The sequence below is a fragment of the Scyliorhinus canicula genome, chromosome 14, assembly GCF_902713615.1.
Source record: "Scyliorhinus canicula chromosome 14, sScyCan1.1, whole genome shotgun sequence".
NCBI lineage: Eukaryota > Metazoa > Chordata > Chondrichthyes > Carcharhiniformes > Scyliorhinidae > Scyliorhinus > Scyliorhinus canicula.
Genome location: NC_052159.1, coordinates 59673904 through 59701494, shown reverse-complemented (window position 1 = coordinate 59701494; position 27591 = coordinate 59673904). Strand labels below are relative to the sequence as shown.

General features: G+C 43.2%; 1 protein-coding gene across 1 annotated transcript in view; it reads left to right on the top strand.

Moving 5' to 3' along the window:
• Positions 1–27591, top strand: part of ddx10 (DEAD (Asp-Glu-Ala-Asp) box polypeptide 10) — a 310337-nt gene that overhangs the window by 45028 nt on the left and 237718 nt on the right. The window contains exons 9-12 of the mRNA XM_038818958.1: positions 1144–1228; positions 15789–15890; positions 23710–23797; positions 24696–24784. Coding sequence (XP_038674886.1) covers positions 1144–1228; positions 15789–15890; positions 23710–23797; positions 24696–24784 — 364 coding nt within the window. The remainder of the gene's footprint in view (positions 1–1143; positions 1229–15788; positions 15891–23709; positions 23798–24695; positions 24785–27591) is intronic.

The window sequence follows — 27591 nt, the reverse complement described above, 5'->3', positions numbered from 1 at the left end:
AAGGTTCTCACGTAAGCTGCTCAGAAGTCTTTCCCTTTTAAATTACTGCATGTGCATGGTTCCACAAAAAGATTTAAAGCACCCTTAAACAAATTGACCACACACTACAAAAAGAATTAGAGTATGTTATTGATAACACTCACTCCCCATTTATCCCCTTGTCTTAAACAATCTTCCAGCTCCATCTCTCTGAAGTATTGACTCCTTACCAGTGTAAATACCCAAAGGCTGTAATCATCAGAAACATTCTTTCTGAATCTACCCTGTCTAATCCTGTTAGAATTTTCTAAGTTTCTATGAGATCCCCTCTAACTCTCCTAAATGCCAATGAATATAATCCTAACTGATTTAGTCTCTCCTCATTTGATGGTCCCACCATCCTAGGAATCCGCCTGGTAAATTTTCGCTGCACTCTTTCCATAGCAAGAACATTCTTCTTCAGATAAGGACACCAAAACTGCAGCCAGTACTCCAGGTGTGGCCTCACCAATGCCCTATACAATTGCAGTGCTTATTGTACTTTGAAATTTGTCACTAGACTGCAGTACAATCAATGTAAGCTTTGAGGTTCTCCAGTAGCAACCCATAAACACAGTGGAAAAGTTTATGGTTGCTGCATTCAGATATAAGTGAATTTTTAATGGAATGATCAGTTGTAATTAGTGACAAACAATCTCTGGCCTTGAAATTTAATTTTAGAAGTATGGTATCTATTTGTTCAGAATTTGATTGGTGGTGGAGGTTTAAGAAGAATAAAATGTAAACTTTCTTTGTTTTAATTTCACTGTCTTTTATCCCTCATTCTATCCCAGCTTTCTTTCCCAATCTTTGTTTCCCTTTCTCTTTCTGTTTTATGCTTCATGGATATTTGTTGTGTCTTTCCCTGCTCACAGGCGCCCTGCAGAGGGCGCTGTGATGAATCAGATGCAAGTCTATGCTCCAGTGCTGGTGAAAACGCTCTGACAGCTATCAGCGTAGTTAATGGGATGAAACCGGAACACCCGGAGGAAACCCACGCAGACACGGGGAGAATGTGCAGACTCCGCACAGCTGGGAATGCACTTAGCAAAAATGAAAAACATGGCATGGAATATATGCACTAGTAGATTATTTCTGAAGCTGCTTGACTGTTTTTCTTTCCAGATTTTCCTGCTGTAAACTGGGTTCTTCAGTTGGATTGTCCTGAGGATGCTAATACTTACATTCATAGAGCAGGGAGGACAGCCAGGTATTGTGATGATGTGCAGCCATGCATATCAAAATGTCTTTTGTGAATTCTTGTAATATGGGTTTCTCAGGCGCATGTGCAGAACATGAAGTGGAAAATTATAGATTAAAAAAAATATATATTTTTTAATGGATCATAAATTTTCATTTTTTTTCCTATTGGGGCAAATTGTTTTCTTTAAGCTGAAATGAGAGTTTTCTTAACATTGTCATGAAATTTTAAATGGCGTTGATATATCCTGCACTATGCATTTGTGACTGGAAGTAGCAAAAGGAGCCAAAATAATGCGTGTACATGATTGCTATATTAGCAGAAAACTTCCTGCATGTGGGGGAGAAAAGTAATCTCCATGGTGAAAATTGACATGTATAAATAAGGACGTTAATACTTAATTTAAACACCTTGAATCCAAGTACTAATTTTATTTTATTTCATGATTTGATTTTAATTCTCGGGTTACAATTTTATCATTTTAAATTTGAGATTAATTAGTTTCACTTCATTGAATTTATTTGGAGGCCAAATTACACATGCACAATCCTGTTCAGTTATTCTCAATCCTCTGAAGGCAAAGAAGGGTGTATATTTTTGTGAGCCAAACACTGAAGATGCGCTCCATTATCGGGAACATTAGATCATTCATTTTCATTTCAGCTGCACAACAATGATCTACACCAATGAATATGGCTCAGATAAAACTAGTAATTTGGATTCAGTGTGGGGTTTCTGCAGATATTCCACTTTCTGGAGATGGGGGGAGTGCACTCCTGGCTGTGTGATGGAAGAGCTGCTTATGGGTATGTCCTGTGTTTTGAACCTGTCATAATGGCCCAGATCTTCCAATCAGGATTGGAAACCCTATTTCCGACCCTGATGCATAATTGTCTCTCTCCGATTTTTCTGAGCGATCTTCCGATGGAGGATCCTTCACATCTGACCCACTGCAGCAGACCTTATAGGGAATAGTGAAGGGAATCCATGCAGAAGCAGGAGCCATGCTCCATTATTACAGCACTTCAGTAAGTAAAATTTTAAATATCCAAAAGCTGCTTTGAAAACAGCTACGGGGAGAAAGTACAGGTAGGGTGGTAGGTGGGTGAGGCAGATAGTTCAATAGGTGGCATCTGGGTGAGGTGGGTTGTGGGGGGAGGTAGTCTGGTTTGGGAGGGAGGGAGTCAGGTGTTGAGGGCTAGTCGGGTCTGATAAGTAGCCCGTCTGGGGGATCGTATTGCAGGGGATGGGGCGTGTCAGTGTGAGAGATTGTGGGGTCATTTGTGTGGTTACCCAGTTTACCAAAGTTACCAGACTAGGTCTTTTCCTGTCTAAGTAGCTATCTCTGAGTAGCTATTGAATTAAGGAAATCAGAACCGTTTGAAGTCCCTGACCCTAGCTCAGACTTGGAGATTTTTTTGGAGTGTCCCAGGGAGCAGTAGAATTGCCCATTGGAAGTTCAAACTTTCTGGGCATTTCCCACAAAGTCCTTGAGTCGGGGCTTTTTTTTTAATAAACATTTTATTGAGGTATTTTTTGGCATTGTAACAGCAGCAATATAAACAATGTTCATGAGAATATAAACATAGTGCAAATACCACCTCCCTCCCCAACAGGTCCCACCATTAATTAACGTCCCAAACCTACACTAACTCTCTCTCTTCCCCCCCCCCCCCCCCCCCCCGCTGATGATTAATTTTCCGCGAAGAAGTCGATGAACGGCTGCCACCTCCGGGCGAACCCTAACAGTGACCCTCTCAAGGCAAACTTGATTTTCTCCAAACAGAGAAAGCTAGCCTTGTCCGATAGCCAGGTCTCCGACTTCGGGGGCTTTGAATCCCTCCAAGCTAATAGTATCCGTCTCCGGGCTACCAGGGAAGCAAATGCCAGAACGTCTGCCTCTTTTTCCTCCTGGATTCCCGGATCCTGTGACACCCCGAAAATCGCCATCCTTGTTTTTAATACCCTGGACATGACATCTGCAAACCCCTGCCAAAATCCCCTAAGCTTTGGACATGCCCAGAACATGTGGACATGGTTCGCTGGCCCTCCCGCACATTTCCTCAGCCTCTCGCACACCGCTTCGTACGCCAACAGCCCTACATCTCCAGGCCGGTCCCCTCCCATGACCAGCTTGTGCGAGTCCAGGTCTGGTATCTTCCCCAGCATCTTCTTTATGAATTCCACGTCATCTCAATTTGGCGCATTCACATTAACCAGCACTACCTTCATCCCCTCCAGCTTATCGCTAACCATAATATGTCGACCTCCCACATCCAAAACTATTCTACCCACCTCAAACATCACCCGCTTATTAATCAAGATCGCAACCCCTCTAGTCTTTGTGTCCAGCCCCGAGTGGAAGACTTAACTAACTCAGCCTTTCCTCAATCTAACCTGGTCCACTACTCCAAGGTGCGTCTCCTGCAACATTACCACGTCCGCCTTCGGTCCCCTCAGGTGCGCGAACACATGTGCCCTCTTAACCGGCCCATTTAACCCTTGAACATTCCAGGTGATCAGCCTGGTTGGGGGGCAAAGTGCCCCACCCCCTCCGCCGATCAGCCATCCCCTCTCTTGGGCCCGCCTCCAGCCCATGCTCCGCGCCTCTACCGGCCTGCCCCCCGGCAGCCCCCGCTACCGACCTCCTCTTTGTCCCTCAACCGAAGTCCCTTCCTCGTCAGCAGAACAACAACAACAATCCCCCCCCTCCCCCAGCAACACCACTCTGATACCTAACCCATACGATAAACAAAACATATGCACACCCCGCACTGTGCTTCCGTGAACTAGCTCACCCAGCTAGCTTGGTGGCCCCCCCCGCCCTCGGCGCCAAATAGTCTCCCGCTCATACAAACAAGTTCCCTCATCTAACGATCCCCACACAATCACCCAACTAAAAGAAAAACACCGAAATCCAAACAAGCACATCAAAGCAAAAGGCATTGCCAACATTCACCAGAATGAAAACCCGAAAACGAAAAACTTTTGCCCTCTTCTTAAACAGAACTCAGATACAGAAGAGAAAAATAAATAACCAATATAAGCTCACAAGTTGTATCAAAGTTCAAAAGTTCTCAGCCCATCACCAGTCCTTTTCTTTTCGCGAAGTCCAGTGCGTCTTCGGGCGTCTCATATGTGACCCAGAGACTAGCCGAATACAGCAGTCCAAACTTCACCTATTTCTTGAAGAAGATTGACTTAATCTGGCTGAAGCCTGCCCTTTTCCTGGCCACCTCCACACTCTGGTCCTGGTAAACACGCAGGATACTGTTGTCCCACTTATAGCTCCGCGTTCGCTTGGCCCACTGAAGAATACATTCCTTGTTCAGGAACCTGTGGAACCTCACCACCATTGCCCTCAGAGGGTCACCCGTTCGCTGCTTCCTCGCAAGCACTCTGTAAGCCCTGTCCACCTCCAAGGGTCGGGAGAATGTCCCCTCCCCCAGCAGCTTCTCGAACATACCCGCTATGTATGCTCCAGCATCAGCTCCCTCAGACCCCTCCGGGAGCCCGACAATTCTTAAGTTCTGCCGACGGGACCTATTCTCTAGGTCCTCCACCTTCTCCAGAAGCTTCTTTTGTTGGTCCCTCAGCATCCCCACCTCCAGCTCCACCGCAGTTTGATGCTCCTCCTGCTCAGTCAGCACCTTCTGGGTCGCCGATCCTGGGCGTCCAATCTGTGCTCCAGCCGATCAGTCGACTCTTTCATCGGGTCTAGGCAGTCCCGTTTCTGCTTGGCAAAGCCATGCTGGATGACCTGCATCAACTGCTCCATTGATCGCTGGGACGACACACCAGGGGTCCGGTCCTCGGCCATACTGTCTCCTGCTGCAGCTTCGGCCCAGCCCTTGCCTGTCTTTTTATTTCTGCCTTTTCGTGCACTTCTGGTTCTTTTTCTCCATACACTGATACGTGGAAACGGTGCCCAATTGCCTCAGCTTTCACAGGCGTTACAGTTTAAAACCAGAAAAAAGTCGGGGGGGTTCAAAAGTCTGACCAGAGTGGGAGCCACCAAATGTGCAACTTACTCCTTCATAGCCGCCACCCGAAGTCCTCGAGTTGGGGATTTTGAGGGGTCCTCTAACTGCATCTTCCATGACACGTCTCACTTCCAACTATCTGGGGACTGAAAGATCTGGGCCATATTCATATTCTAAGATAGAAGTGAAATTTGTAAGTCTTATTTTTAGGCAGTTGGTCCACTGAGATTCCTCCAGTGGCAACAGAAAGCAGTGGGGAAAGGGTCAAGTAATTGTGGTTGGTGGGGGTGGGGCAGTGGGTTGTGGGGTGGGAACGGATGCACTTTTTTCTTGGAAAAATAATGTTCGATTGTGAAATCAGCAGATTTATGTGAAATAGTTCGGAAGAGTCTAGTTCCCATTGCGCTTGATAGTACATGATTTATTTTCAAAGCATATGACATTTTAAAGGATGTATTATGTAATAATTTATAAACTGCCATAATATATTCAATAGAAAACAAATTATTTTTGTTTCAGTTGATTGTTGTTTATAAAAGTCGTGTTCCCCATTGCATTAATTTTTTTATTATCTTTAAAATAACAGAATATTGTATTTGGAGCTGTACATAGTATAATATGGGAAGGTTCATGGGATATTGTATTGAAATTGCTGTATAAATGCAAGTTATTATTGGTTAAAGCTCTCATGGAATTAGATTGGACTGCAAAACAGCAGTGGAAACTTTATGCTATAAAAAGATTATATCCAATTTGGAATGAGACGAAGGAAACAGGGAAGCAGAAGAAATACCTTTTTCCATTGCACCTTGATAATTTTGTGACAAATGTCCAAAATGAGCTGACCTTGGTTCAGCCTGTGACGTGCATTTCGCTGCAAAGTATTGAATGGAAATGGTGCATTGCTTGTATTAGTTATGAGTTAATCGCCTTGAAACTGACCGCAGCAATCCCTTGTCACAGTGCCATCTGCAGACAAGTAACGTTAGCATAGCTCCTACATCAGAAACAACTCGAAGTTGTATAGCAGAGTGCGTGATGAAATGCTTGCCAATAAAATGATGTAGATTGCATGTTGAGAGAATACTGTGTTCCAAGGACTGTTTTCAAGCTTATTTGTTTTTCTAGCCTAGTTGTTTTGCAGGAATGCTAAAGAGAATGGAGAAGTATTCAGAGCTGATGTACAACAATGTCAGTTAATGTTCACCTGATATTTTATAGATGTCACCGTCTAAAATGTTAGAGTACCAAAATAGAAAACTCTGTAATGGTTCAAAATGAATTCTATATCTCTTAACTAATTGAATTGCAGATTATCATGAGATCTGTTTCTGCAAATATGTAATCTATCATTATGCCGTATATTTAAATTCTAACACTCCATTCTATGGTTGGTTGGTTGATTCTGTTCTGCCCTTTATTATTGCTGTTCAGTCTCAACTATTTGATTTTCATTTAGTTGCTGTGGCGATGTGCATTTTCAAAAATATAAAAAATTAAATCTAGTAAAGGCATGAAGTGGAACCTTTTTGATGCAATAGAAATTATTCATAACTTCTCGCATTTTCTCAGCTGTGTAATTTACTCAGAATCACTTTTTCCCCCAGGTTTAGCTTTTCCACCAGCAGTGGGAAGATTTTGTCCTCTGTTTCAATCAATTCAGTCAAAATATCTATAGTTTACCATTTTATGAGAGGCTCAAGTGAACATTTGGGGAATTGCACTTTGACCAATCAAAATACTATTATAATATTTCATAAATTGCAATGCTTAAAATTATCTTTTCAAATGCAAAAGGTTTTTAATGGGTTTGTATAAATGAATTATCTTTTGAGATGGAAATGTCGTGTTCTGGTGACCCTGTGCATAACAAATTATGTTAGGAACATTGATATAATACTGTATGTATATTCCATTCAGTCCTTTAAGCCAGTTCTGTCTTCAGTGAAATGAAGGCTTATCTGCATCAACTCTATCTACCGTCGCTCCATATTCTTTTATACCCTTGGTTAGCAAAAGTCTATCTCATATTTGAAATAATTAATTTAGCCAGTGCATGCTGCTTTTTTTGGAGAGTGTTCCACCTTTTCTACTACTCTGTGTCCTTTCTCTTTTGTCTCTTGAACTGCCTGACTCTGATTTCAAGGATATGTTCCCTTGTCCATGTTTTCCATCCCATTGTAAAATATTTTTCTCTATCTGCTTTATTAAAATCTTAACTAAAAAAGAAATAGCATCTCTAAAACATCGATATACCAGGGAAAACAAATCTAGTCTATTTCATCTCTCCTCATAATCTATCCCATGGTGAATGTTTACTGTACTACTTCCAAGGTCATTGATCACATGCGATGCCCAGAACTTTACAGTAAGCAATTCTCCACATGTTGCTTAACCAGGGCTTTGTAAAGATGTAGCAGTTTCCTTCACTTCATATTCCAGCCCTCTTTTCCATTTTTGTTTATTGTGACCTGTCTACTTGGACCCCAAAATCTCTTGGACATATACTGTTTCTAGCTTTCCTACCATATAAAGAATACTCTAATCTATTCTTTGTTTTGGTCCAAAATAAACGGCCCGCACACACTTGTGTTGGAGTCTATCTGCCACAGTTTTGTTCAGTCACTTAATTTTTCATTGTCTCTTCCCATGTCGGTGCAACATCGTGGGCCGAAGGGCCTGTACTGCGCTGTATCGTTCTATGTTCTTTGTAATTTAATGCTGTCAACTAGATTACATACTCTCAATAACCTTTGTGCAATCAGCAAACTTGGACATGTGATTCTCTATTCAGTTATTAATGAAAACAGTGAAGAAAGATTCAAACAGATCCTTGTGGGATATCACTAGTCAGTTCCTATGAACTTACCCACACATTAAAATCCTCGGAGGGAAACCATCATGTCCCCGGGGTTAGTCATTTTCCCTCATACTTACTGTTTTCCTGATTACTTTAACTTTAGTGAGTTCCTTGAAATGTCAAATATATTATCCTCTTCCTGTACTCTGAATACTGACAGAAGTAATTATTCAAAGCAATATTGACGCAGTAAAAGCTCTACTTTTATTCTCTAAATGTATTTCTGTTGATGAGGAAATGCCAATTTAATAGGAAGCTGATCATTATGTTTCTAGAGCTCACATTACTCAATCTTTAAAACGGAATTTGAATCCTTTGTTTTGCATTCACCTTTCAATTGACCTTTGGTTTTCTGTGTGGTATAGAACTTTATTTTATCTGTTTTTGGACTATTCCGGTTTTCAGTTATCTGGTGTCTGATCCAATTCTGAAGGCCCTTCAAAAATTCTGGAATAAGAGTATCTGGATTGGTTTGATAAATATAACATAAGTTGATTAAAACTATTACAGTAAATGGGTGGTAAACATAAAATGTGGTGTAGCATATGGTGCATTTTTCATGCCATTGTAAAGTACTTTAAAATGGAATACATAACTAAGCAATGTTTGCACTATCTGCAAACGTAGGATGGTTGAACAGAATTGAAGGGTACACCATGCAATTCACATTGATAAATGGCTGTTGAGAGCCTTGAAATCCAGCTCTAACGACTTATGTGGTTAGGAAGGTTTTTTTGCAGTTTATTTGCATTTCTGTAGCACCTTGTAAGGACAATTAATCATACAAGTTCTTTGTATTTTGTTCTCCAATTTTTCTCTGCCAGTTCTCACTCTGTTGGGGTACAGTTCCCCAGTTGCTTGACTTGTCTTTAAGTCTATTGAAATGAGTGTCAGCAAGCTATTTGGAGATATTGTTCCTGAGGCCAGGCTTCTCGTTGTCCAGTATTGATGTGTGCAGTTTTCAGGAGGGGCTACTGGATGTGGCATAGAGCAGGAACTCTGCCCGGTTTGCTTCACTCTCCTCTGTAGCAGAGGGGTGTCTTTACTGACATCAGGTAATTCAGCACCATCAGGAAATTGATCATGGGACCTTTTGGCAACCCAGTTCTACAGTCGTAGAAAACTACAGGACAGAAAGAAGCCACTTGACTCATCAAGCCTGTGCTGGCTCTTTCGAAGAACATTCCAGTTAGTTCTATTTCCTTGCTCTTTTCCCATATCTTTGTAATTTTTTTCTCCTTTGAATATTTATATAATTCCTTTTTCAAGCAGCATATTGAATATTTTTCCACCCGGTCAGGCAGCGTTTTTCAAATCCAAATGACTTATTGTGTGAAGAAGTATCGTCTTATGTTGTCTTTGTTTTTTTTTAATGCCAATCGCCTTCAATCTGATGGCACAATAATGAGGTGTACAAGGTTATTATATTTTGAGATGAGCTTTAAATTTAGGTGAGATTAACCGGTTCATGTGACCAGGTCTGCAGTCTGCCTGATAGGAAGCCTGGATTATTTGATTGCTAAGAGATGAAGGGAGGCTTAGATGTTTTACTGAGGAGAAGGTTCAAGCTATTTAGGCTTGGGGACAATGGCAGTAGTGTGAATTTATAATGAGTTGACTTTTGAGTCCTTGGCCTTGGGAGTGGTTGTGGGCCTTGGTGAGTTCACCAAGGGGCCTTGGTGAGTTCCTGCAGTGCATCTTGTAGGATGGTACTCTGCATGGTGGTGGAGAGGGTTAATGTTTGTGGAAGGGGTGCCAATCAGCGGGCTACTCTGTCTTGGATCGTATAAAGCTTCTTGCGTGTTGTTGGAGCTGCATGCATCCTTGCAAGTGGAGAGTGTTCCATCACACTCTTGACTTGTGCTTTTTAGATGGTGGACATGCTTTGGGGAGTTAGGAGGTGAGTTACTCGCAGCAGTATTCTGAGCTTCTGATCTGCCTTTGTAGCCACAGTATCGATATGGGTGACTCAGTTCAGTTTCTTGTCAATGGTAACCCCTAGAATGTTGATAGTGGGGGATTCAGTGATAGTCATGCCAAAGGGAGATGGTTAGATTATCTCGTGTTGGAAATGGTCTACCTGGCATTTAAAAAAAAAAAAATAAAATCCGTTCATGGGATGTGTGTGTTGCAACTGGGCCAGCATTTATTGCCCATCCCTGAGGGCATTTTTTTTTAAAAAAAAAGAGTCAACCATATTGTTGTGGTTCTGTAGTCACATGTAGATCAGACCAGGTAAGACGACAGATTTTCTTCCCTAATGGACATTAGTGAACCAGATGGGTTTTTACGATAATCAACAACGGTTTCATGGTCACCTTTAGATTTTTAATTCCAGATTTTTATTGAATTAAAATTTTATGATCTGCTGTGGTGGGATTGGAACCCTGGGTCCCCAGAGCATGACTCTGGGTCTCTGGATTGCTAGTCCAGCGACAATACAACTATGCCACTGCCTACCCAGGTGCAAACTTCTTGAACGTCAGCAAAGCAAAGGAGCTGGTCATTGACTTTAGGAAGCAAAGTATCGTACACACCCCGGTCTGCATCAATGGTGCCTAGGTGAAGATGGTTGACAGCTTCAAATTCCAAAGTGTGCATATCACCAACAATCTGTCCTGGTCCACCCACGAACAAGCTATGAACAAGAAAGCACAACAGCACCTATGCTTTCTCAGGAAACTAAGGAAATTCAGCATGTTCACATTGACTCTTAAAGTTTTTTACAGTTGCGCCATAGAAAGCATCCTATATGCCTGCATCACAGCCTGGTATGGCAACTGCTTGGCTCAAAACCGTAAGAAACTACAGAGAGTCGTGAACACAGCCCAGTCCATCCTACGAACCCGCCTCCCATCGGTTGACTTTGTCTACACCTCCCGCTGCCTTGAGAAAGCGGGCAGCATAATTAAAGACCCCTCCCACCTGGGTTATTCTCTCTTCCAACCTCTTCCGCCGGGCAGGAGATACAAAAGTCTGAGAACACGCACTAATAGATTCAAAACCAGCTTCTTCCCGCTGTTACCAAACTCCTGAATGATCCTCTTATGAACTGAACTGATCTCTCCACGTATCCTCTCTACTGGATAGTACTACACTCCGTATACTTCACCCGATGTATGTATCTATGTATTTACTTTGAGTATTTATCGTATTTCATATATGGAGCGATATGTATAGACTGTATGCAGAACAAGACTTTTCACTGTACTTCGGTACACGTGGCAATAAATCAAATCCAAATCCAATGCCACTTGTCAGCTGAGATTCTGTCCAGGCCTTGTTGCATTTCGATATGGACTGCCTCAGTGTCTGAGGAGTTGTAAATGGTGCTGAGCATTCATTTTAAAAACATTTTTATTCTCCATATTCACATTTTCTTCTGAATTTACACCCCACCAACAAACAGTAAACGGTAACGAATGCACTGTCAATCCCCTTATTAACAACGATCCCATCCTCCCAATGCCCACCACACAACGGCCCACCTGGCGATATAAGCATCAAATAAAACAAAACCTCCCAAAGTGGGAAAAAGGGAAAAAAAGAAAAAGGAATAAGGAATTGCCTCTGGTCACCACTGACATATATAGTCCATCCCACCAACCCCCCCCCCCCCCTTTAATATTCAACGCCATCCAATCCCCGAAACAGTACTGTGAATGACACCCATTAATTGTAGACAACCCAGACCACTCCCTCCACTTCCTCTTGTAAACTCCTCCCCCCAACCTCGGTTCCCTTTCCCCAACTTTTCACCCCGGCTAGACTCACCGAAACCTGTTCTACCAGGCTCCGATGGCCGCGGCCCCTCCCCCCACCTCACTCCCGTTCACTGGCCAGCGTGGAGGCCCCCAGCTGGGTATCCTTCCCCCTTGCCCGGTCCCAGGAAAATCAAGAAATCCCATCTTGCACTCAACCCCAGCAGACACACCCAAGCCCCAACGAACCATCATTGCAAATGAAAGTCCCAATTCTTCCCTTGTCCAAATATACAGCGTCGATTTATTTAGTACATACACCAACACGAATGAAAAATTTAAATTACATGAACATACAGTGCAGAAGGAGGCCATTCGGCCCATCGTGTCTGCACCGACTCACTAAGCCCTCACTTCCACCCTATCTCCGTAACCCAATAACCCCTCCTAACATTTTTGGACACTAAGGGCAATTTATCATGACCAATCCATCTAACCTGCATATCTTTGGACTGTGGGAGGAAACAGGAGCGCACGGAGGAAACCCACGAGACACGGGGAGAACGTGCAGACTCCACACAGACAGTGACCCAGCGGGGAATCGAACCTGGGACCCTGGCGCTGTGAAGCCACAGTGCTATCCACTTGTGCTACCGCGCTGCCCCAATGAGGCTACATCGGTACACGACCCGTTCTCAGTCCCATTTCTCAATTCTGCCACAGTCCTTCTGCCGTTGCAAACTCCTCTGCCGCTTCCTTGGATTTGTAGGTCACCCTCAACTTATCTGGATATTCTATGCCGCACTGCACGTTGCTGATGTACAGTGCCTTCTTCACCTGGCCGAAAGTCGCCCGCCTCCTCGCCAGCTCCACCGTAATGTCCTGGTATATGCGTATACCAACTCCAGCCCACTGCACCATCCGCTTCTGCTTTACCCAGCACAGGACCTTCTCCTTCACGCTATACCTATGGAAACACCCAGTTACTACTCCTGGCGGCTCACTCGTCTTTGGTATTGGCCTCCACGACCGATGAGCCCGATCCAGTTCATATAGAGAGGGATCGTCCCCCTCCCCCAATAGCTTCGTCAACATCATGGCAAAATACTCTGTCGGCCTCGGGCCTTCCATCCCTTTAGGCAGACCCACGATCCTCAGATTCTGCCGCATGGATCTGTTTTCCAGCTCTTCCATTTTGGCTCACAGATCCTTGTTGGTCTCTATCACCTTCCGCAGCTCCTTCCCTATCTAGGTGAGTTGATCACTGTGCTGCAATAATGCCTCTTCTACTTCTTTCAGTGTCTCACCTTGCTTCTGGACCTCTGGCGCTGCGCTCGATACCGCCGCTCTAACCGGGGCAATCGCCTCCTCCACTAGCACTTTCAATACTGCCCCCATCTCCTCCTTCATCGCTTCCATGTGCTTTGTGAACTGTTTTTCCAAGTTCCACAGCCATTACCGTGGTCATTTCTTCTGCTGTGAGCAATGTGGCCTTCCCTGGTGCCCCAGCCTCTGCTTTCTTTACAGTTCCTGTTCTGACTTTTCCACTAACCGGCAGACTTTCATTAACCCCCTTTTCCGCAGCCATTTTCTCCCCATATTTGGACATTTCTCCTCCCTGTGCCTCTTGCAGCTTGTTCAGCCTCCGTTGCCCCCGGGACCGGGCGTTAAAATTCCGAAGTTTCTATTCCTGTACGGGAGCCCTCCAGTGTGCGACTGCCTCCTGCCCGCTGTCACCGGAAGTCCCTCGTGCTGAGCATTCATTAACGAATATCTCCACATCTTGCCTTGCAATGGAAGGAAGGTCTTGACGAAGATGGTTGGACTTAGCACACTACCCAAAGCTACTCCTGCAGTGATGTCCTGGAACTGAGATGACAGCTAATTAGCATTTCTACCTAGGTACGTGGCATGCCTGGATATGTGGTTCATGTTGCCCTGTGGAAGCAGAAGCTATCTTTGAGATTGGTTAATATTCTTCCCTGTAAATCAGTGAATATCTCCGTCAGCAAAGTGACGAGGCCACTCGGCTTTATGAGCTACTATGGTGGGAGACGGTGTTATAGCATGCCTGAATCCTATTGGCTGAGGACTATTGGTGATCCCCTGATGTTGTATTTTAGGGAGTATGAGCTCCCCCAATGAGGGGGGCGGGGAAATCTTCAGCAATTATACCTGTAAAAATAGAGTTGGCCAGTGTGGTACCAGCTAAAGTAGAAAGCTATGGTGAGTTACTTCTGATGTGTATATATTATTGTAAATAAAGTTACTTTCAGTTTGAATCTACAAACTTGTGCAGGATTTTTTTGTCGCCCTCACAAGAGACGGTATATATGAAAGTGAACCCTCAAAAAGCAACGGGTCCTGACGGGAGTCCCTGGTCATGCACTCATCCTGTGCGGACCAACTGGCGAGTGTGTTCGCGAACATCTTCTACCTCTCCTACTTCGTTCTGAGGTACCTGCCTCAAGAAGACCACCATCATAACGGTGCCAAAGAAGAACTAGGCAACATGCCTCAATGACTACCGTCATCAACTCCATGCTTCCAGAACACCTTGGTCCACTGCAATTTGCATACTGTCACAACTGGCCCACAGCAGACGCCATCTCCCTGGCCCTCCACTTATCCCTTGGGCATCTCGACAACAAGGACTCCTACGTCAATCTCATTGGTTGATTACAGCTCCACCGTCAAAACCATAATCCCAGACAAGCTCATATCAAATCTCCAAAACCTAAGACTTGACTCCTCCCTCTGTGACTGGATCCTTCACTTCCTGACACACAGACCACAATCAATAAGGATAAACAACAACACCACCTCCACGATAGTCCTCAATACTGGGGCCCCGCAAGGCTGCGTACTTAGCCCCCTACTATACTCCCTATACACACACAATACTGTGAGACAAAATTTGGCTCCAACTCCATTCCCAGGTTTGCTGATGATACGACCATAGTGGGTCGGAGCTCAAATAACGACGATTCAGAGTGCAAGAGGAAGGTAGAGAACCTAGTGGCATGATGTAACGACAACAATCTCTCCCTCAATGTCAGTGAAACTAAAGAGCTAGTAAAACTAAAAACTATTGATTTCAGGAAGAAAAGTATCGTACACACCCCTGTCCTGGTCCATCCTCGACCAAGAAAGCACAACAGTGCCTATACTTCCTCAGGAAACTAAGGAAACTTGGCATGTACACATAGACTCGTACCAATCTTTACAGATGCAGCATAGAAAGATTTGACAAAGATGTTATGGGCATAAGACAAAAGGAGTGTTAATGATAGTGTTAAAGACTAAAGAAAGTGCTGATACTAGTATTAAGGTAATATAGCAGAACATGTTAATAGCAGAACAAAGGTCTGCGAAAGGAAAATTTAAGAACAAGTGACAGGTGTGTTGTGTCGTGTGTGTGTGTGTGTGTGTGTGTGTGTGTGTGTGTGTGTGTGTGGCAAGAAAAAAGGAATTGAAAGGAGGGGTTAAGATGGAGGAGAGACTTCATGGTCAGGTCTACAATAAAAACATGAGTCCATCTATTCAATCACCTGAGTTCAGTTATGTTACATGTCACAGCATGTAAAAAAGAGAACCCAGCTTTTCAGGTGGGTAACATTTAAGATCATAGACCATTTATTGATCATTCTTGGAGTACTGTGAACGGTTTTGATCTCCATATTATAAAAAAACAGATTTAGAAGCACTGGAGAAGGTACAAGAAATGTATGAGATTGAAACCAGAACTAAGAGGTTATGGCTATCGGGCAACAGGAAACATGGGGGCTCTTCCCTATAAATCAGTGAATATCTCCGTCAGCAAAGTGACGAGGCCACTAGGCTTTATGAGCTACTATGGTGGGAGACGGTGTTATAACATGCCTGAATCCTATTGGCGATCCCCATATCTTGTATTTTAGGGAGTATGAGCTCAATGAGGGGGGCTACTTTGAGTTTGGATACTGAATTGATGTGACTCTAATCATAGATTGATATTTCAACATAATGTCTGCTTTCTTTCATAGGTATAAGGAAGGTGGTGAAGCACTTTTAATATTACTTCCATCTGAAGAGAAAGCCATGGTTAAACAGTTGGAGGAGAAGAAAATCCCCATCAACAAAATAAAGTAATAGATTTATCTAAATAACATCCAGAACTAACTATTGATTGTGTTTCTACTTGAATATTACACTGGCTAAGAAAATGTAAAAAATATTTACATTGCCGGAAATGAAAGTGTTACAAGTTCAAAGCAATGTACTTAAAGCAGTGTACTGTCACGTTTCAAAGTTTCAATAATGTGGTTACGTGTGTACAACTTGGGTTACGTGTTTTTTTCACACACTTTGAAGTTTTATGCTTAGATAGGTTCTTAAATAATCATAGAATCATAGCATTTACAGTGCAGAAGGAGGCCATTCAGCCCATCGAGTCTGCACCGGCTCTTGGAAAGAGCACCCTACCCAAGGTCAACAACTCCACCCTATCCCCATAACCCAGTAACCCCACCCAACACTAAGGGCAATTTTGGACACTAAGGGCAATTTATCATGGCCAATCCACCTAACCTGCACATCTTTGGACTGTGGGAGGAAACCCACGCACACACGGGGAGGATGTGCAGACTCCGCACAGACAGTGACCCAGCTGGGAATCGAACCTGGGACCCTGGAGCTGTGAAGCGATTGTGCTATACACAGTGCTGCCGGGCATAATGTACAGTAAGAAGTCTTCCAACACCAGGTTCAAGTCCAACATGTTTGTTTCAAACACTAGCTTTCGGAGCTCATTCACCTGAGGAAGGATTAGTGCTCCGATAGCTAGTGTTTGAAACAAACATGTTGGACTTTAACCTGGTGTTGTAAGACTTCTTGCTGTGCTCACCCCAGTCCAACGTCGGCATCTCCACATCATAAAAAATGTAGACTGCATTTTCCTTAATATTAGATCCATATCATCGAGAATTTGGAGGCAAGTGTGCTTTAAACAGTCTTCACATTGGACAAAACAGTGAGTCGAGAATTTTATTTTCCATCTTGCCCAATACAGTTCACTGCAAAGGCATCTTGTGCTCTGAAAATGCCAAATTTGCAAAGAAATGTATACGAATTTTGCTTCAATTCATTTTGTCTCCAGAGGCAATGATACACTGGATTGTGGTTTCATAGACGTGAAATCTTTCTGGTACATTTCCTAAATACCTGCTCGTCACAAGTAAATCGAGATGTTGAGTTTTACTAGGCTTTTAGAGCAGAGTGCATCACAGCTAAACTTCATCCTGTCTCCATCAGATGTTAATGCACACGCTATCTGTGGGGGTCACTGGACTGCCACTAATATTTTCTGTCAGTAAACTCATATACAGAACACCCAACAGCACCGGATGGTGGTTTACCCAAAACAGGTCGAATGGCCTGCTTCTGTTCTGCATATCCTATATAAAGACATCAATCGTGAATGTCTACTACTTCAACTGAATCAGTTATCTTGGCAAAGGCTGGGGATCAAACTCTATCCTCCTGATCTATGTAGTTGTGCACCATGCCGTAGGGTCGATTATAAAAAAAAATATATATTTTTATTTTCCTCCTTTTTCACATTTTCTCCCAAATGTGCACACCAACAATAAACAATAAGCAGTAACTGATATAATGTCAATCCCCATATCAACAACTGCCCGCATGTTAACATAAACAAAAAGGAATCAGCAATATCACCCATAGTCACCATTAACACATACAGTCCTACACTCGCCCCTGCCCCCCCCCGCCCCCGCGGGCAACGTTCACACACGTCTTCTCAAAAGAGCCAGCTCATCCTTGCCCTTGTGAGGTGTGCTCTATACACCACCTTCAGCTGTATCAGCCCCAACCTCGCACATGAGGTGGAGGCGTTCACTCTCCGGAGCACCCCACATCAGAACCCCTCCTCCATACCTTCTCCCAATTATTCCTCCCACTTTGCTTGGTCCCTTCCAGTGGTGCCTTCTCCTCTTCCAAAATAGCCCCATAAACCGCCGACACTACCCCTTCTCCAGTCCCCTGTCGTCAGCACCTTCTCCAGCAATGTGGAGGCCGGCTCCACCGGGAAGCTCTGTATCTCCTTCCTGGCAAATTCTCGAACCTGCATGTATCTAAATATTTCCCCCTGCTCCAGCTGTACTTGCCATAGGATCGATTTATCTTGAAAGTGAAGATTCAAGTGAATCAGTTAAATTTTATATACGGCTCAGTTTGGATTGAAAGTGAGAGAATTGTACCAAACTCCTCCATCTGTCTAGCAGTTATAAGAATGAATGATGAAAGTTCGTTGTTCTTCATTTAAAAGTGCTTGTTTAGTATTTTCCTTTATGGACGTGCTGTAGAGTTGGTCAGTTTCCCCCATGTGAATATTTACTTTTGTGTAGTTTGTAAGTTTGCCAGAATGTGTTGGCAGTCACAAAAATAGAATTGGCGTAGAAAAGTTCAAGACATTAATCAGTATTTAAAACGGGGACAAAGGAATTAAGGGTTATGGTGTTGAGGCGGGAAGGTGGAGTTGAGTCCACAAAAGATCAGCCATGATCTCATTGAATGGCGGAGCAGGCTCGAAGGGCCAGATGGCCTACTCCTGCTCCTAGTTCTTATGTTCTAAACAAATGTTCTGGACAAAATCCTCCTAAGTACTGGTGTGGTTTATAGATGTTATAGCAGTACTTGTAAATGGTCTCCAAATGTTACTTGAGCTTAATTGGCTTTATACTGTCATTGGATAGTACTTGGAGACAAATGAGGCATTATGGCCTTTCTACGGATCTGACTGAAACACTTGTGAACCCATACTTGTAGAAAAGCTTCATTATATTTGCGGAAATGTTTCTTATCATCTTGGTTTGCATTTCTAAATGAGGCACAACGTTATGTACACTGGCTACTCATTGGTCCCGCCCCCCTCACACTAACCAGCCCCCGTCTCCCATTGAAGCCTCCACCCCCCACTTATTGCTCTTTAAGTCAGGATTTCCGCTGATTGGTTTGACCCTGTCACACATGGGTTCAATTGAAGGTTCACTCCCTTATCCTTCCTACGAACTTCGAGCCAAAACAAAGTGTTGCACTCAGAGCTGACATTGAGGGTAACTTTGCAAAACTTGATCACTCCTCTCCCCTCCCAGCAACCTGCGAGCCAGAGAAAAATAAATTAGGCAAGCATATCATGGGGCCTTGGAGTCAGTCTCTGGACTTTCCTACCAGAGTTTCTACTGCACATCTAATATTAAGGTCTCTGAGCTTGCGACCACAAAATCACGTCCTGCGACCCACAATTTGGGGACTGTTCTGACACCCTGGGCAAATGTGTGGGCAAATCCAGCCCCATGTGCCCTGCAGTCACAACCCGGGTGAATTAACCAATAATTCTTATAAAATTACCCAAAGTATTTGGCCCTTGGCTGCCCAATAATCATGGTTACCAAGTTTGTAAATGTAAACACATGACTGTTTATCTATTAGAAGAACTATAATGAAATATGCAGTAAATACAACTGGTTAATGACAAGCTAATACCTAATACCCATTCTATATATAGAATATACATACATGCACATACGACAGACAAAGGCAGTGGGGTGGAAAGGGGTAAAAATCCTAAATGGAGGGAAGGAAGTGCCTTTGTTTCAGATCGTGTCAGCAGACCTTTCTTCACAGTAAGCCTGAAGATTAAAGTCTTTGGTTTGTAGCCTATAATGATATTTTCTGTAAATTAATTCATTCGGGGTCTCTGTAGTTTGAAAATGCATTACTTGTGACCTTTCCTGGAGTGGCACCTTATTTCTCATCAAACTGTACTTTCAGTTTGTGGTTTGTTTTCAGGCCAATGTAGTTCCATGAAAACAATTCTCAGAGGCTTTCTGGAGAGAGAATCAGCCCTCACAATGGCCTTCTGGAGAGAGTTACTTGGATATTTCTTTCATTGTGCTGTCAGAATCCAAACTGAAACCAAACTCAAACCTGGAACTCTCAAAAGCATTCCAGTGGGATCATAGGCAATCACCACCTGTTACCGGGCAGAGTGTAGCCTTTTTTGGCCAATCCATTGGCCACCAACCAATCAATCAAACAAGAGTCTCAACCCATCTCACTGGTACTCTGCAATCTCCAGTTTAAACCAGCACAGCCTCCGGACTCTTCCTACTTTAATTAAAGATACAGGCTTTTTGCCTTGAGACATGTCCAATAATCCTCCATGAATCAAAATGTAATGGCCAATAATAAAAGAAAGAGGAAATAAAGGGATAAATAGGAAGGACCCTTACAGAACGCCTATGTTGAGCTTATATATGTTTTTAAAGAGATGCGAGCCACAGGCAGTGTAAGGCACAGTATCTTCCACATTCCATTTACAAGTGGGAATCTTAATACTTGGGCTATATTTTAAAATAATCAAAAGCTATTAAAATTTAAAGGAGGCAAAAAGATGTGCATATCATAGAATCTAAGATTCAGCACAGTCCGAGACCATTTGGACCTGGGTTGGCTCTTTGGTGGAGCTGTCCAATTAATCCAACACCCCTTGCTCTTTACCCCACATCCCTGCAGATTTAATCTTTATTGTACACTGAACTGAGGTTCTTGTTTTTAAAATTCATTTTTACGGGACGTGGGCTTTGCTGATTAGGCCAGCATTTGTTGTCCATCCCTACTTGCCCTTGAGAAGGTGGTGGTGAGCTGCCTTCTTGAATCCCTGCAGTCCATGTGGCGTAGGCAGACCCACAGTGCTGTTAGGGAGGGAGTTCCAGGTTTTGACTCGGCGATGGTGAAGGAATGGTGATACATTTCTATGTCAGGATGGTGAGTGACTTGCAGCGGAACCTCCAGGTGGTGGTGTCCCCAGATATCTGCTGCTCTTGTCCTTCTAGATGATAGTGGACGTGGGTTTGGAAGGTGCTGCCTCAGGAACCTTTGTGAGTTCCTGCAGTGCACCTTGTAGATGGTACATATGGCTGCTTCTGTGCGTCGGTGGTGGAGGGAGTCAGTGTTTGTGGAAGGTGTGCCGATCAAGTGGGCTGCTTTGCCCTGGATAGTGTTGAGCTTCTTGAGTGTAGTTGGAGTTGCACTCATCCAGGCAAGTGCGGTGTATTCCATCACACTCCTGACTTGTAACTTGTAGGTGGTGGGCAGGCTTTGGGGAGGCATGAGGGGAGGTCCTGACCGCAGGATTCCTAGCCTCTCACCTGTGCTTGCAGACACAACATTTATATAGCTAGTCCAGTTTAACTTCTGGTCAATGGTAACCCCCAGGATATTGACAGTAGGGGATTCATTTATGGTAATGCCATTGAATATCAAGGGATGATGGTTTGATTCTCTCTCATTGGAGATGGTCATTGCCTGGTACTTGTGTGGCATGAAGGTTACCTGGATATTATCTATGCCTTGCTACGTTTGCATGTGGACAGCTTCAGTGTCTGAGGAGTCGTGAATGGCGCTGAAGTCCGTGTAATCATCAGCAAACATCCCCACATCTGATCATATGTTGGAGGGAAGATCATTGATGAAACAGCTGAAGCTAGCCAGGCCTAGGCAACTACCCTGAGGAATTCTTGCAGTGATATCCTGCAATTGAGATAACTGACCTCCAAAAACCACAATCACTTTCCTAGGTATGACTCCAACCAGTGGAGAGTTTCCCCCTTGATTCCCATTGACTCCAGTTTTGCTAGTGTTACGAGAGGCAGATATTAGGAACTTGGGTCCAAGGTTCCTGTGTAAGTGGTATGAGAACTGCATGTTCAGTTGAAGTGCTGCTTATTGGGACTCGTGTGTTAAGATTCAGAAACTACATGTAATCTGTCAATTTGAATTTGAGAAGCAATTTTTAAAACATTTTTTATTACAAACCTGCATCAAAACAGGTTATAACACATAAACACCCCGGGAAACAACTATACAGTCTGTACAAATTTCCCCCCCCCCTTTTCACACCCCCTGCAATGAACAGCCTCTCAAACATGGTCACAAGTAATCTGTTGTTGTTAGGGTTGAAGTAAAAATTTCAATTCTTTTTTTACTTTTTAATAAAGCTTGTTTTATAAAATGCCCATGCCCCATCTCTTATGATATTACTCCTGGAACGAATTGATCTTTTCGCACCGCCTTAAAACCTTTATGATTCTGGTCCAGTATCTCAGTTACTGTTGAAAGCTGACTAAGCATCTGTAACACTAGAGCTCCTTCATACCATACTCCATCAAATGCTGCCTTAATGTCAAAGTCTCTCACCTCGCCTCTGGAGTTCAGCTCTTTTGTCCATGTTTGAACCAAGGCTGTAATGAGGTCAGTGGCTGAGTGACCCTGGTGGAACCCAAACTGAGCGCCAGTGAACAGGTTATTGCTGAGTAAGTGCCGCTTGATAGCACAGTTGATGACACCCATCATCACTGATGATTGAGAGTAGACTGATAGGGCAGTAATTAGCTGGGTTGGATTTAGCCTGCTTTTTGTGTACAGGACCTACCTGCACAATTTTCCACATTACCGGGTTGATGCTAGTGTTGTACCTGGTACTGCAACAGCTTGGCTAGGGGTGTAGCAAGTTCTGGATCACAATTTCCAATTGGCAGAATATTGTCAGGGCCCATAGTAGTATCCAGTGTTTTCAGTCTGTCTTGATATCGCATGGGGTGAATCAGATTCACTGAAGTCTGGCATCTGTGATGCTGGGGACCTGTAGAGACCGAGATGGATCATCCACTCGGCACTTCTGGCTGAAGATTATTCTGACTCCATATCTTCTCTTCTGCCTATTTTCATCTCTATAATATTGCCCATATCCACTCCTGGTTTAGGATTTATGCTTTTGTTACCTTTGGTCTCAGCTGTTTCAGTGCTTTGCTGGGTGGACTACCATCTTCTGTAAACCGATACTCATCCAATACTGTGCAGGCCACTTTCTAACTCCCATCAAGTTCTGTTCACCCATTGACCTCCATTAGTTCCTGGTGTAACAATGAATTCTCATCCTTGAGCCCAAATGCCTCCATAACCTTACTCTTTCCAATAACTGTGACTGTCTCCAGCCTGACAAACCTCTGTGTTCCTCTAATTCTGACCACATCCATCAGTGATTTCTCATATCCATCTATTGACAACCGTCATCCAGCTTTCTAGACTCTAAATTTTGGAATTCAGTCACTTACCCTCTCTAGCTCTTTCTGAAAGGATATTCCTTAAAATCTAGCACTTTGAGGTGCTCGTAACTCTTTTATGTGATTTGGTGTAATTTTTTTGATAATTGAACAGTGAAAATTTGATCCTCATAACCAGGGCTAGGAATCAAGATAACCAGTTTTTGTTTTAAATGCCGATTCTTCTTTTCCTCCATGGGTCTGTTGCATCTTTGTTTGTGGAAAGCTGACATGTCAGCACGCTGAAAGATGCTGATATTTTTCACATTTAGAAAGAGCAACACATGTTTACCACTAAAATTGATTGAAGTGTTGTGCCAAGGAGCTGTAAATTGACCTTGTGGTTGTGGCATTGATTATAACCAGTAACACAATTTAAAATCTACCCTGTAATATTGTTTTTGGCGCTATTGATTTTGAATCAGCTTATTTTATTGGGCGGCAGAGTGGTTAGCACTGCTGCCTCACAACAGGTTCTATTCTGGCATTGGGTGACTGTGTGGAGTTTGCATTTTATCCCTGTGTCTTGAGTGGGTTTCCTCCGGGTGCTCCAGTTTCCTCCCACAGACCAAAGATATGCAGGTTAGGTGGGGGTTACCGGGATAGGGCGGGGGAGTGGGTCTAGTTAGGGGTGCTTTAGATAGGGTCGGTGCAGACCCGATGAACCGAATGGCCTTCTGCACTATTGGGATTCTATGGATTTCATATTTTTGTTGAAGCTGACCGGGTTACCAATGAAGACAAAATGAACAATTAATCGTTTTTTGATCCTTTTAATCAGAATAAACCCAGGAAAACTAACAAATGTACAGACAAAGCTCGAAGCTTTTTTAGCTGAAGAACAGGATCTGAAAGAACGAGCACAACGGGTGAGTCTTTCCGTTTCTCAATTTTAGCTGTGATAATACTATTTTGATGCATAGATTAATTTTGTGTAAAAGTAGTAAGGGATACAATGTATTATCATCCCCCCCCCCCCCCCCCCCCCCCAAGCTGTTGTTACATTCGGCACTTTGTAATTGCAAAGATACTTGCACATGTTGATATATGGACTTTTGTTTTACCTCAAATGAAATTTGAAAATTGTATAATAAACTTACACAGTTATCATTGGAATGGTGCTGTTAAATTAGGCTTTTTGTGATAAGGTTTGTTCAATGTCCTTAATAGTATTCAGTTAAAGGTTTATCCTGTTTAATTCGGTAACTTTTTTCATTCGTCCAAATTTCTTAAAATGCCGACCAAATGGAGGAGACAAACTATCTTGAAGTCTTTGGGCCTCAAGAATGTGACCATTGCAGCATTTCCTTGCCATATCTTTAATGAGAAATATGCCAGAAGGACTGGATTATGCCTTACTGTCGCCATTATGGCCTACTGGGACCAGAACCTCAGTCTTTTCCAAACTTGGCCGTTAATGTGTGAGGATAGGCTTGGAAATCCTTGTGTTGGGGGCTTTTCCACAATTGTGTTCCTCAAAGGGACTTAGCTCTTTAGTTTTAAATTCTAAAACACCCATTAAACATAAAAAAAAAATTAGAGTACCCAATTCATTTTCTTCCAATTAAGGAGCAATTTTAGCGCGGCCAATCCACCTACCCTGCACACCTTTGGGTCGCGGGGGCAAAACCCACGCAAACGCGGGGAGAATGAACACCCATTAAACATGTTGCGGTTTGAGGTATGCATGTTGATTTAAGTAAATTGTTATTTTGTGATTATTTATAATGTCTAAAATGTGCAATGAAAGCTTCTGTTTTATTGCAGTGTTTTGTGTCTTATGTACGCTCAGTCTACCTTATGAAGAACAAAGACGTCTTCGATGTTTTCACAATACCATTAAAGGAATATGCATTGTAAGTAACATTTGATGAGTCTGTTGTATGTTGCAGACAGATGAGCTCACAGCAGCAATATGCAGGATGTATTTACCTAGAACAAAACACATGGTTGCTTTCAGCAACAAAGGGCAGAATCATGCAGTTCCAGGTCAACCACAGCATGGACAGATATGAGTTAAAGGTTCCTTTCCTCTCAGATTTAAATTTCACTTGCAGATAGATCTTTTTTATTCACACAATTTAGACAGTACCATTTTTCTGCATCTGATCTTACATACAAGAGGAACAATTTGTACGGTTAGTATAATTTGTGGTGCCATCTTAGTCCGGAATAATTTTAAGGTTATTTTTAATTTCCCTTCTCCAAATTCCTTCATGACTTGCAATGCTGTAGAGTAAATGTGAAGCTTTTTGTTTCCTTAAGAAATATTTTTAATAGATGCCTATCATTCCAGTGAATAAATTGAATATTTATATTTGGCTGTTCACTATAGAGGAATGATTTGTATCGTGAGAGTTAATTTGAATTAATTTGGTACGGTGGGGTAGGATGAGGGTTTGGCTGCAGGTGTTTTTATGTGACAGGGAATTTTCCGCTGCAATTTAGAAAGTAAAAATAGGAATTGCAATGACATTTTTCCAACCGGATTCCATCCCTGTTCCCCGCCGTGTCTTATGGTGATAACCTTCAATCTGTGTTCTCTTATTACCAATTTGCCAACAGTAGAAATAATGTTTTATTATTTATCTTTTCAGTCCCTTCCACAATCCTTATTAGATCCATATCACTGTACCCTGTTCAGTCAAATGTTTTACTTTGAGACTTTCTTTACAATCTGTTGTTCCTGGTATCATTTTAGTGAATTTCTCCTATATAATTTCCACAGCTGTAAATTCCTCCCCTATTTGAACGTCCAGAGCTGTATCCATTTGTGGCCTAGCCAATGTCTTGCAGAAATGTTACATGCCTTCCTTACATGCTATGAAAGCAGAACCATATTTTCCTTTTATGTTCTTTTCCACTTTCAATGAACTATATCTACAATCCTATGTTTTCTGTTCCTCTATTGTGAGAGTAATATAATTTTAGGTGTAATCCCCTCTTTCATGTTAAAATGCGCAAAATTCTATTCTGCACCTGTCCACTAACGTAATGGGTACATGAATAGTTTGGCAAATGTTCTTTCTTCAGCCCATGTTACTAGGAGAATTGCAATTGCATTGAAGTTCTGCTGCAGTTATTTGTGGGAGAATAGAACGGGAATAGAAGATGAATGGACTGGCGGCAGCATCCATTTTTGTTGGTGTAGCATGCTCTTTATTATTTATGTCCCAATGGTAAGACCTGTATGTAAATTAGACACTGACCTATACAAATGATTTTAGAGTCCATAGACAGACCAGCCATTTGCTCATGTAATAGGACAGGCTTTCTTTGGTAGGGGGAAAGAAATTAATTGATGTTGATTTAAGCTTTTTCACATTCATTTAAAAAAAAATATATATTTTTATTCTCCTTTTTCACATTTTCTCCCAAATTTACACCCACCAACAATAAACCATAATCAGCAACAAATATGTCAATCCCCATAACAATAACAACAATCCCATCCTCCCACCAAACACCAAACATTGGCCCCATGTTTACATAAACAACTGACAAAAAGGAATCCGGGATTACCCATAGTCACCCTTAATGCACACAACCCCCCCCCAACCCTCCCACCCATCCCCCCCTCCCCCAACTAATGTTCGATGTTATCCAGTTCTTGAAAGTGCATAATGAATAATGCCCATGAATTGTAGAACCCCTCCGTCCTTCCACTCAGTTCAAACTTAACTGTCTCAAGAGTCAAGAATTCCAACAGTTCCCCCCGCCACGCCAGGGCACACAGTGGAGAGGTTGCTCTCCATCCCAACAGGATCCGCCTTCAGGCGATCAACGAGGCGAAGGCTACAATATCTGCCTCCGCACCCGTTTCCAACCCTGGCTGGTCCGACATCCTGAATATGGCCTCCCGGGGACACGGGTCCAGTTTCACATGCACCACCTTGGAAATTACCCTAAAAACCTCCTTCCAGTAATCCTCTAGCTTTGGACAGGACCAAAACATATGAACATGATTAGCGGGCCCCCCCCTCCGCAACGCTCACAGACATCTTCTATTCCTTCAAAGAATCGGCTCATACTCGCCCTCGTGAGGTGTGCTCTGTATACCACCTTCAGCTGTATCAGCCCCAACCTCGTACATGAGGTGGAGGCATTTACTCTCCGGAGCACCTCACACCAGACCCCCTCCTCTCCAACCTCTCCAAACTCTTCCTCCCACTTTGCTTTGATCCCTTCCAGTGGTGCCTTCTCCTCTTCGTGAGGTGTGCTCTGTATACCCTCTTCTCCAGTCCCCTTGTCGTCAGCACCTCCTCCAGCAATGTGGAGGCCGGTTCCTCCGGGAAGCTCTGTATCTCCTTTCTGGCAAAATCTCGAACCTGCATGTATCTAAACGTTTCTCCCTGCTCCAGCCCATACTTCGCTTCCAGCTCCCTCAATCCTGCAAACCAATCCCTAAGAAACAAATTTTTTAGCGTCTTAATCCCCTTCTCTTCCCGTTTCCGAAAATTTCTATCCCACCTCCCTGGCTCAAATCTGTGGTTTCCCCAAATCGGCATTTCCCTTGATCCTGCCCCCAACCCGAAGTGTTGGCGAAACTGCCTCCAGATTTCCAATGATGCTATTATTACCGGACTCCCTGAGTATTTCCCCGGAGCTATCAGGAGTGGCGCTGTTGCTATTGCTTTCAGTCCCAATCCCCTACACAGACTCT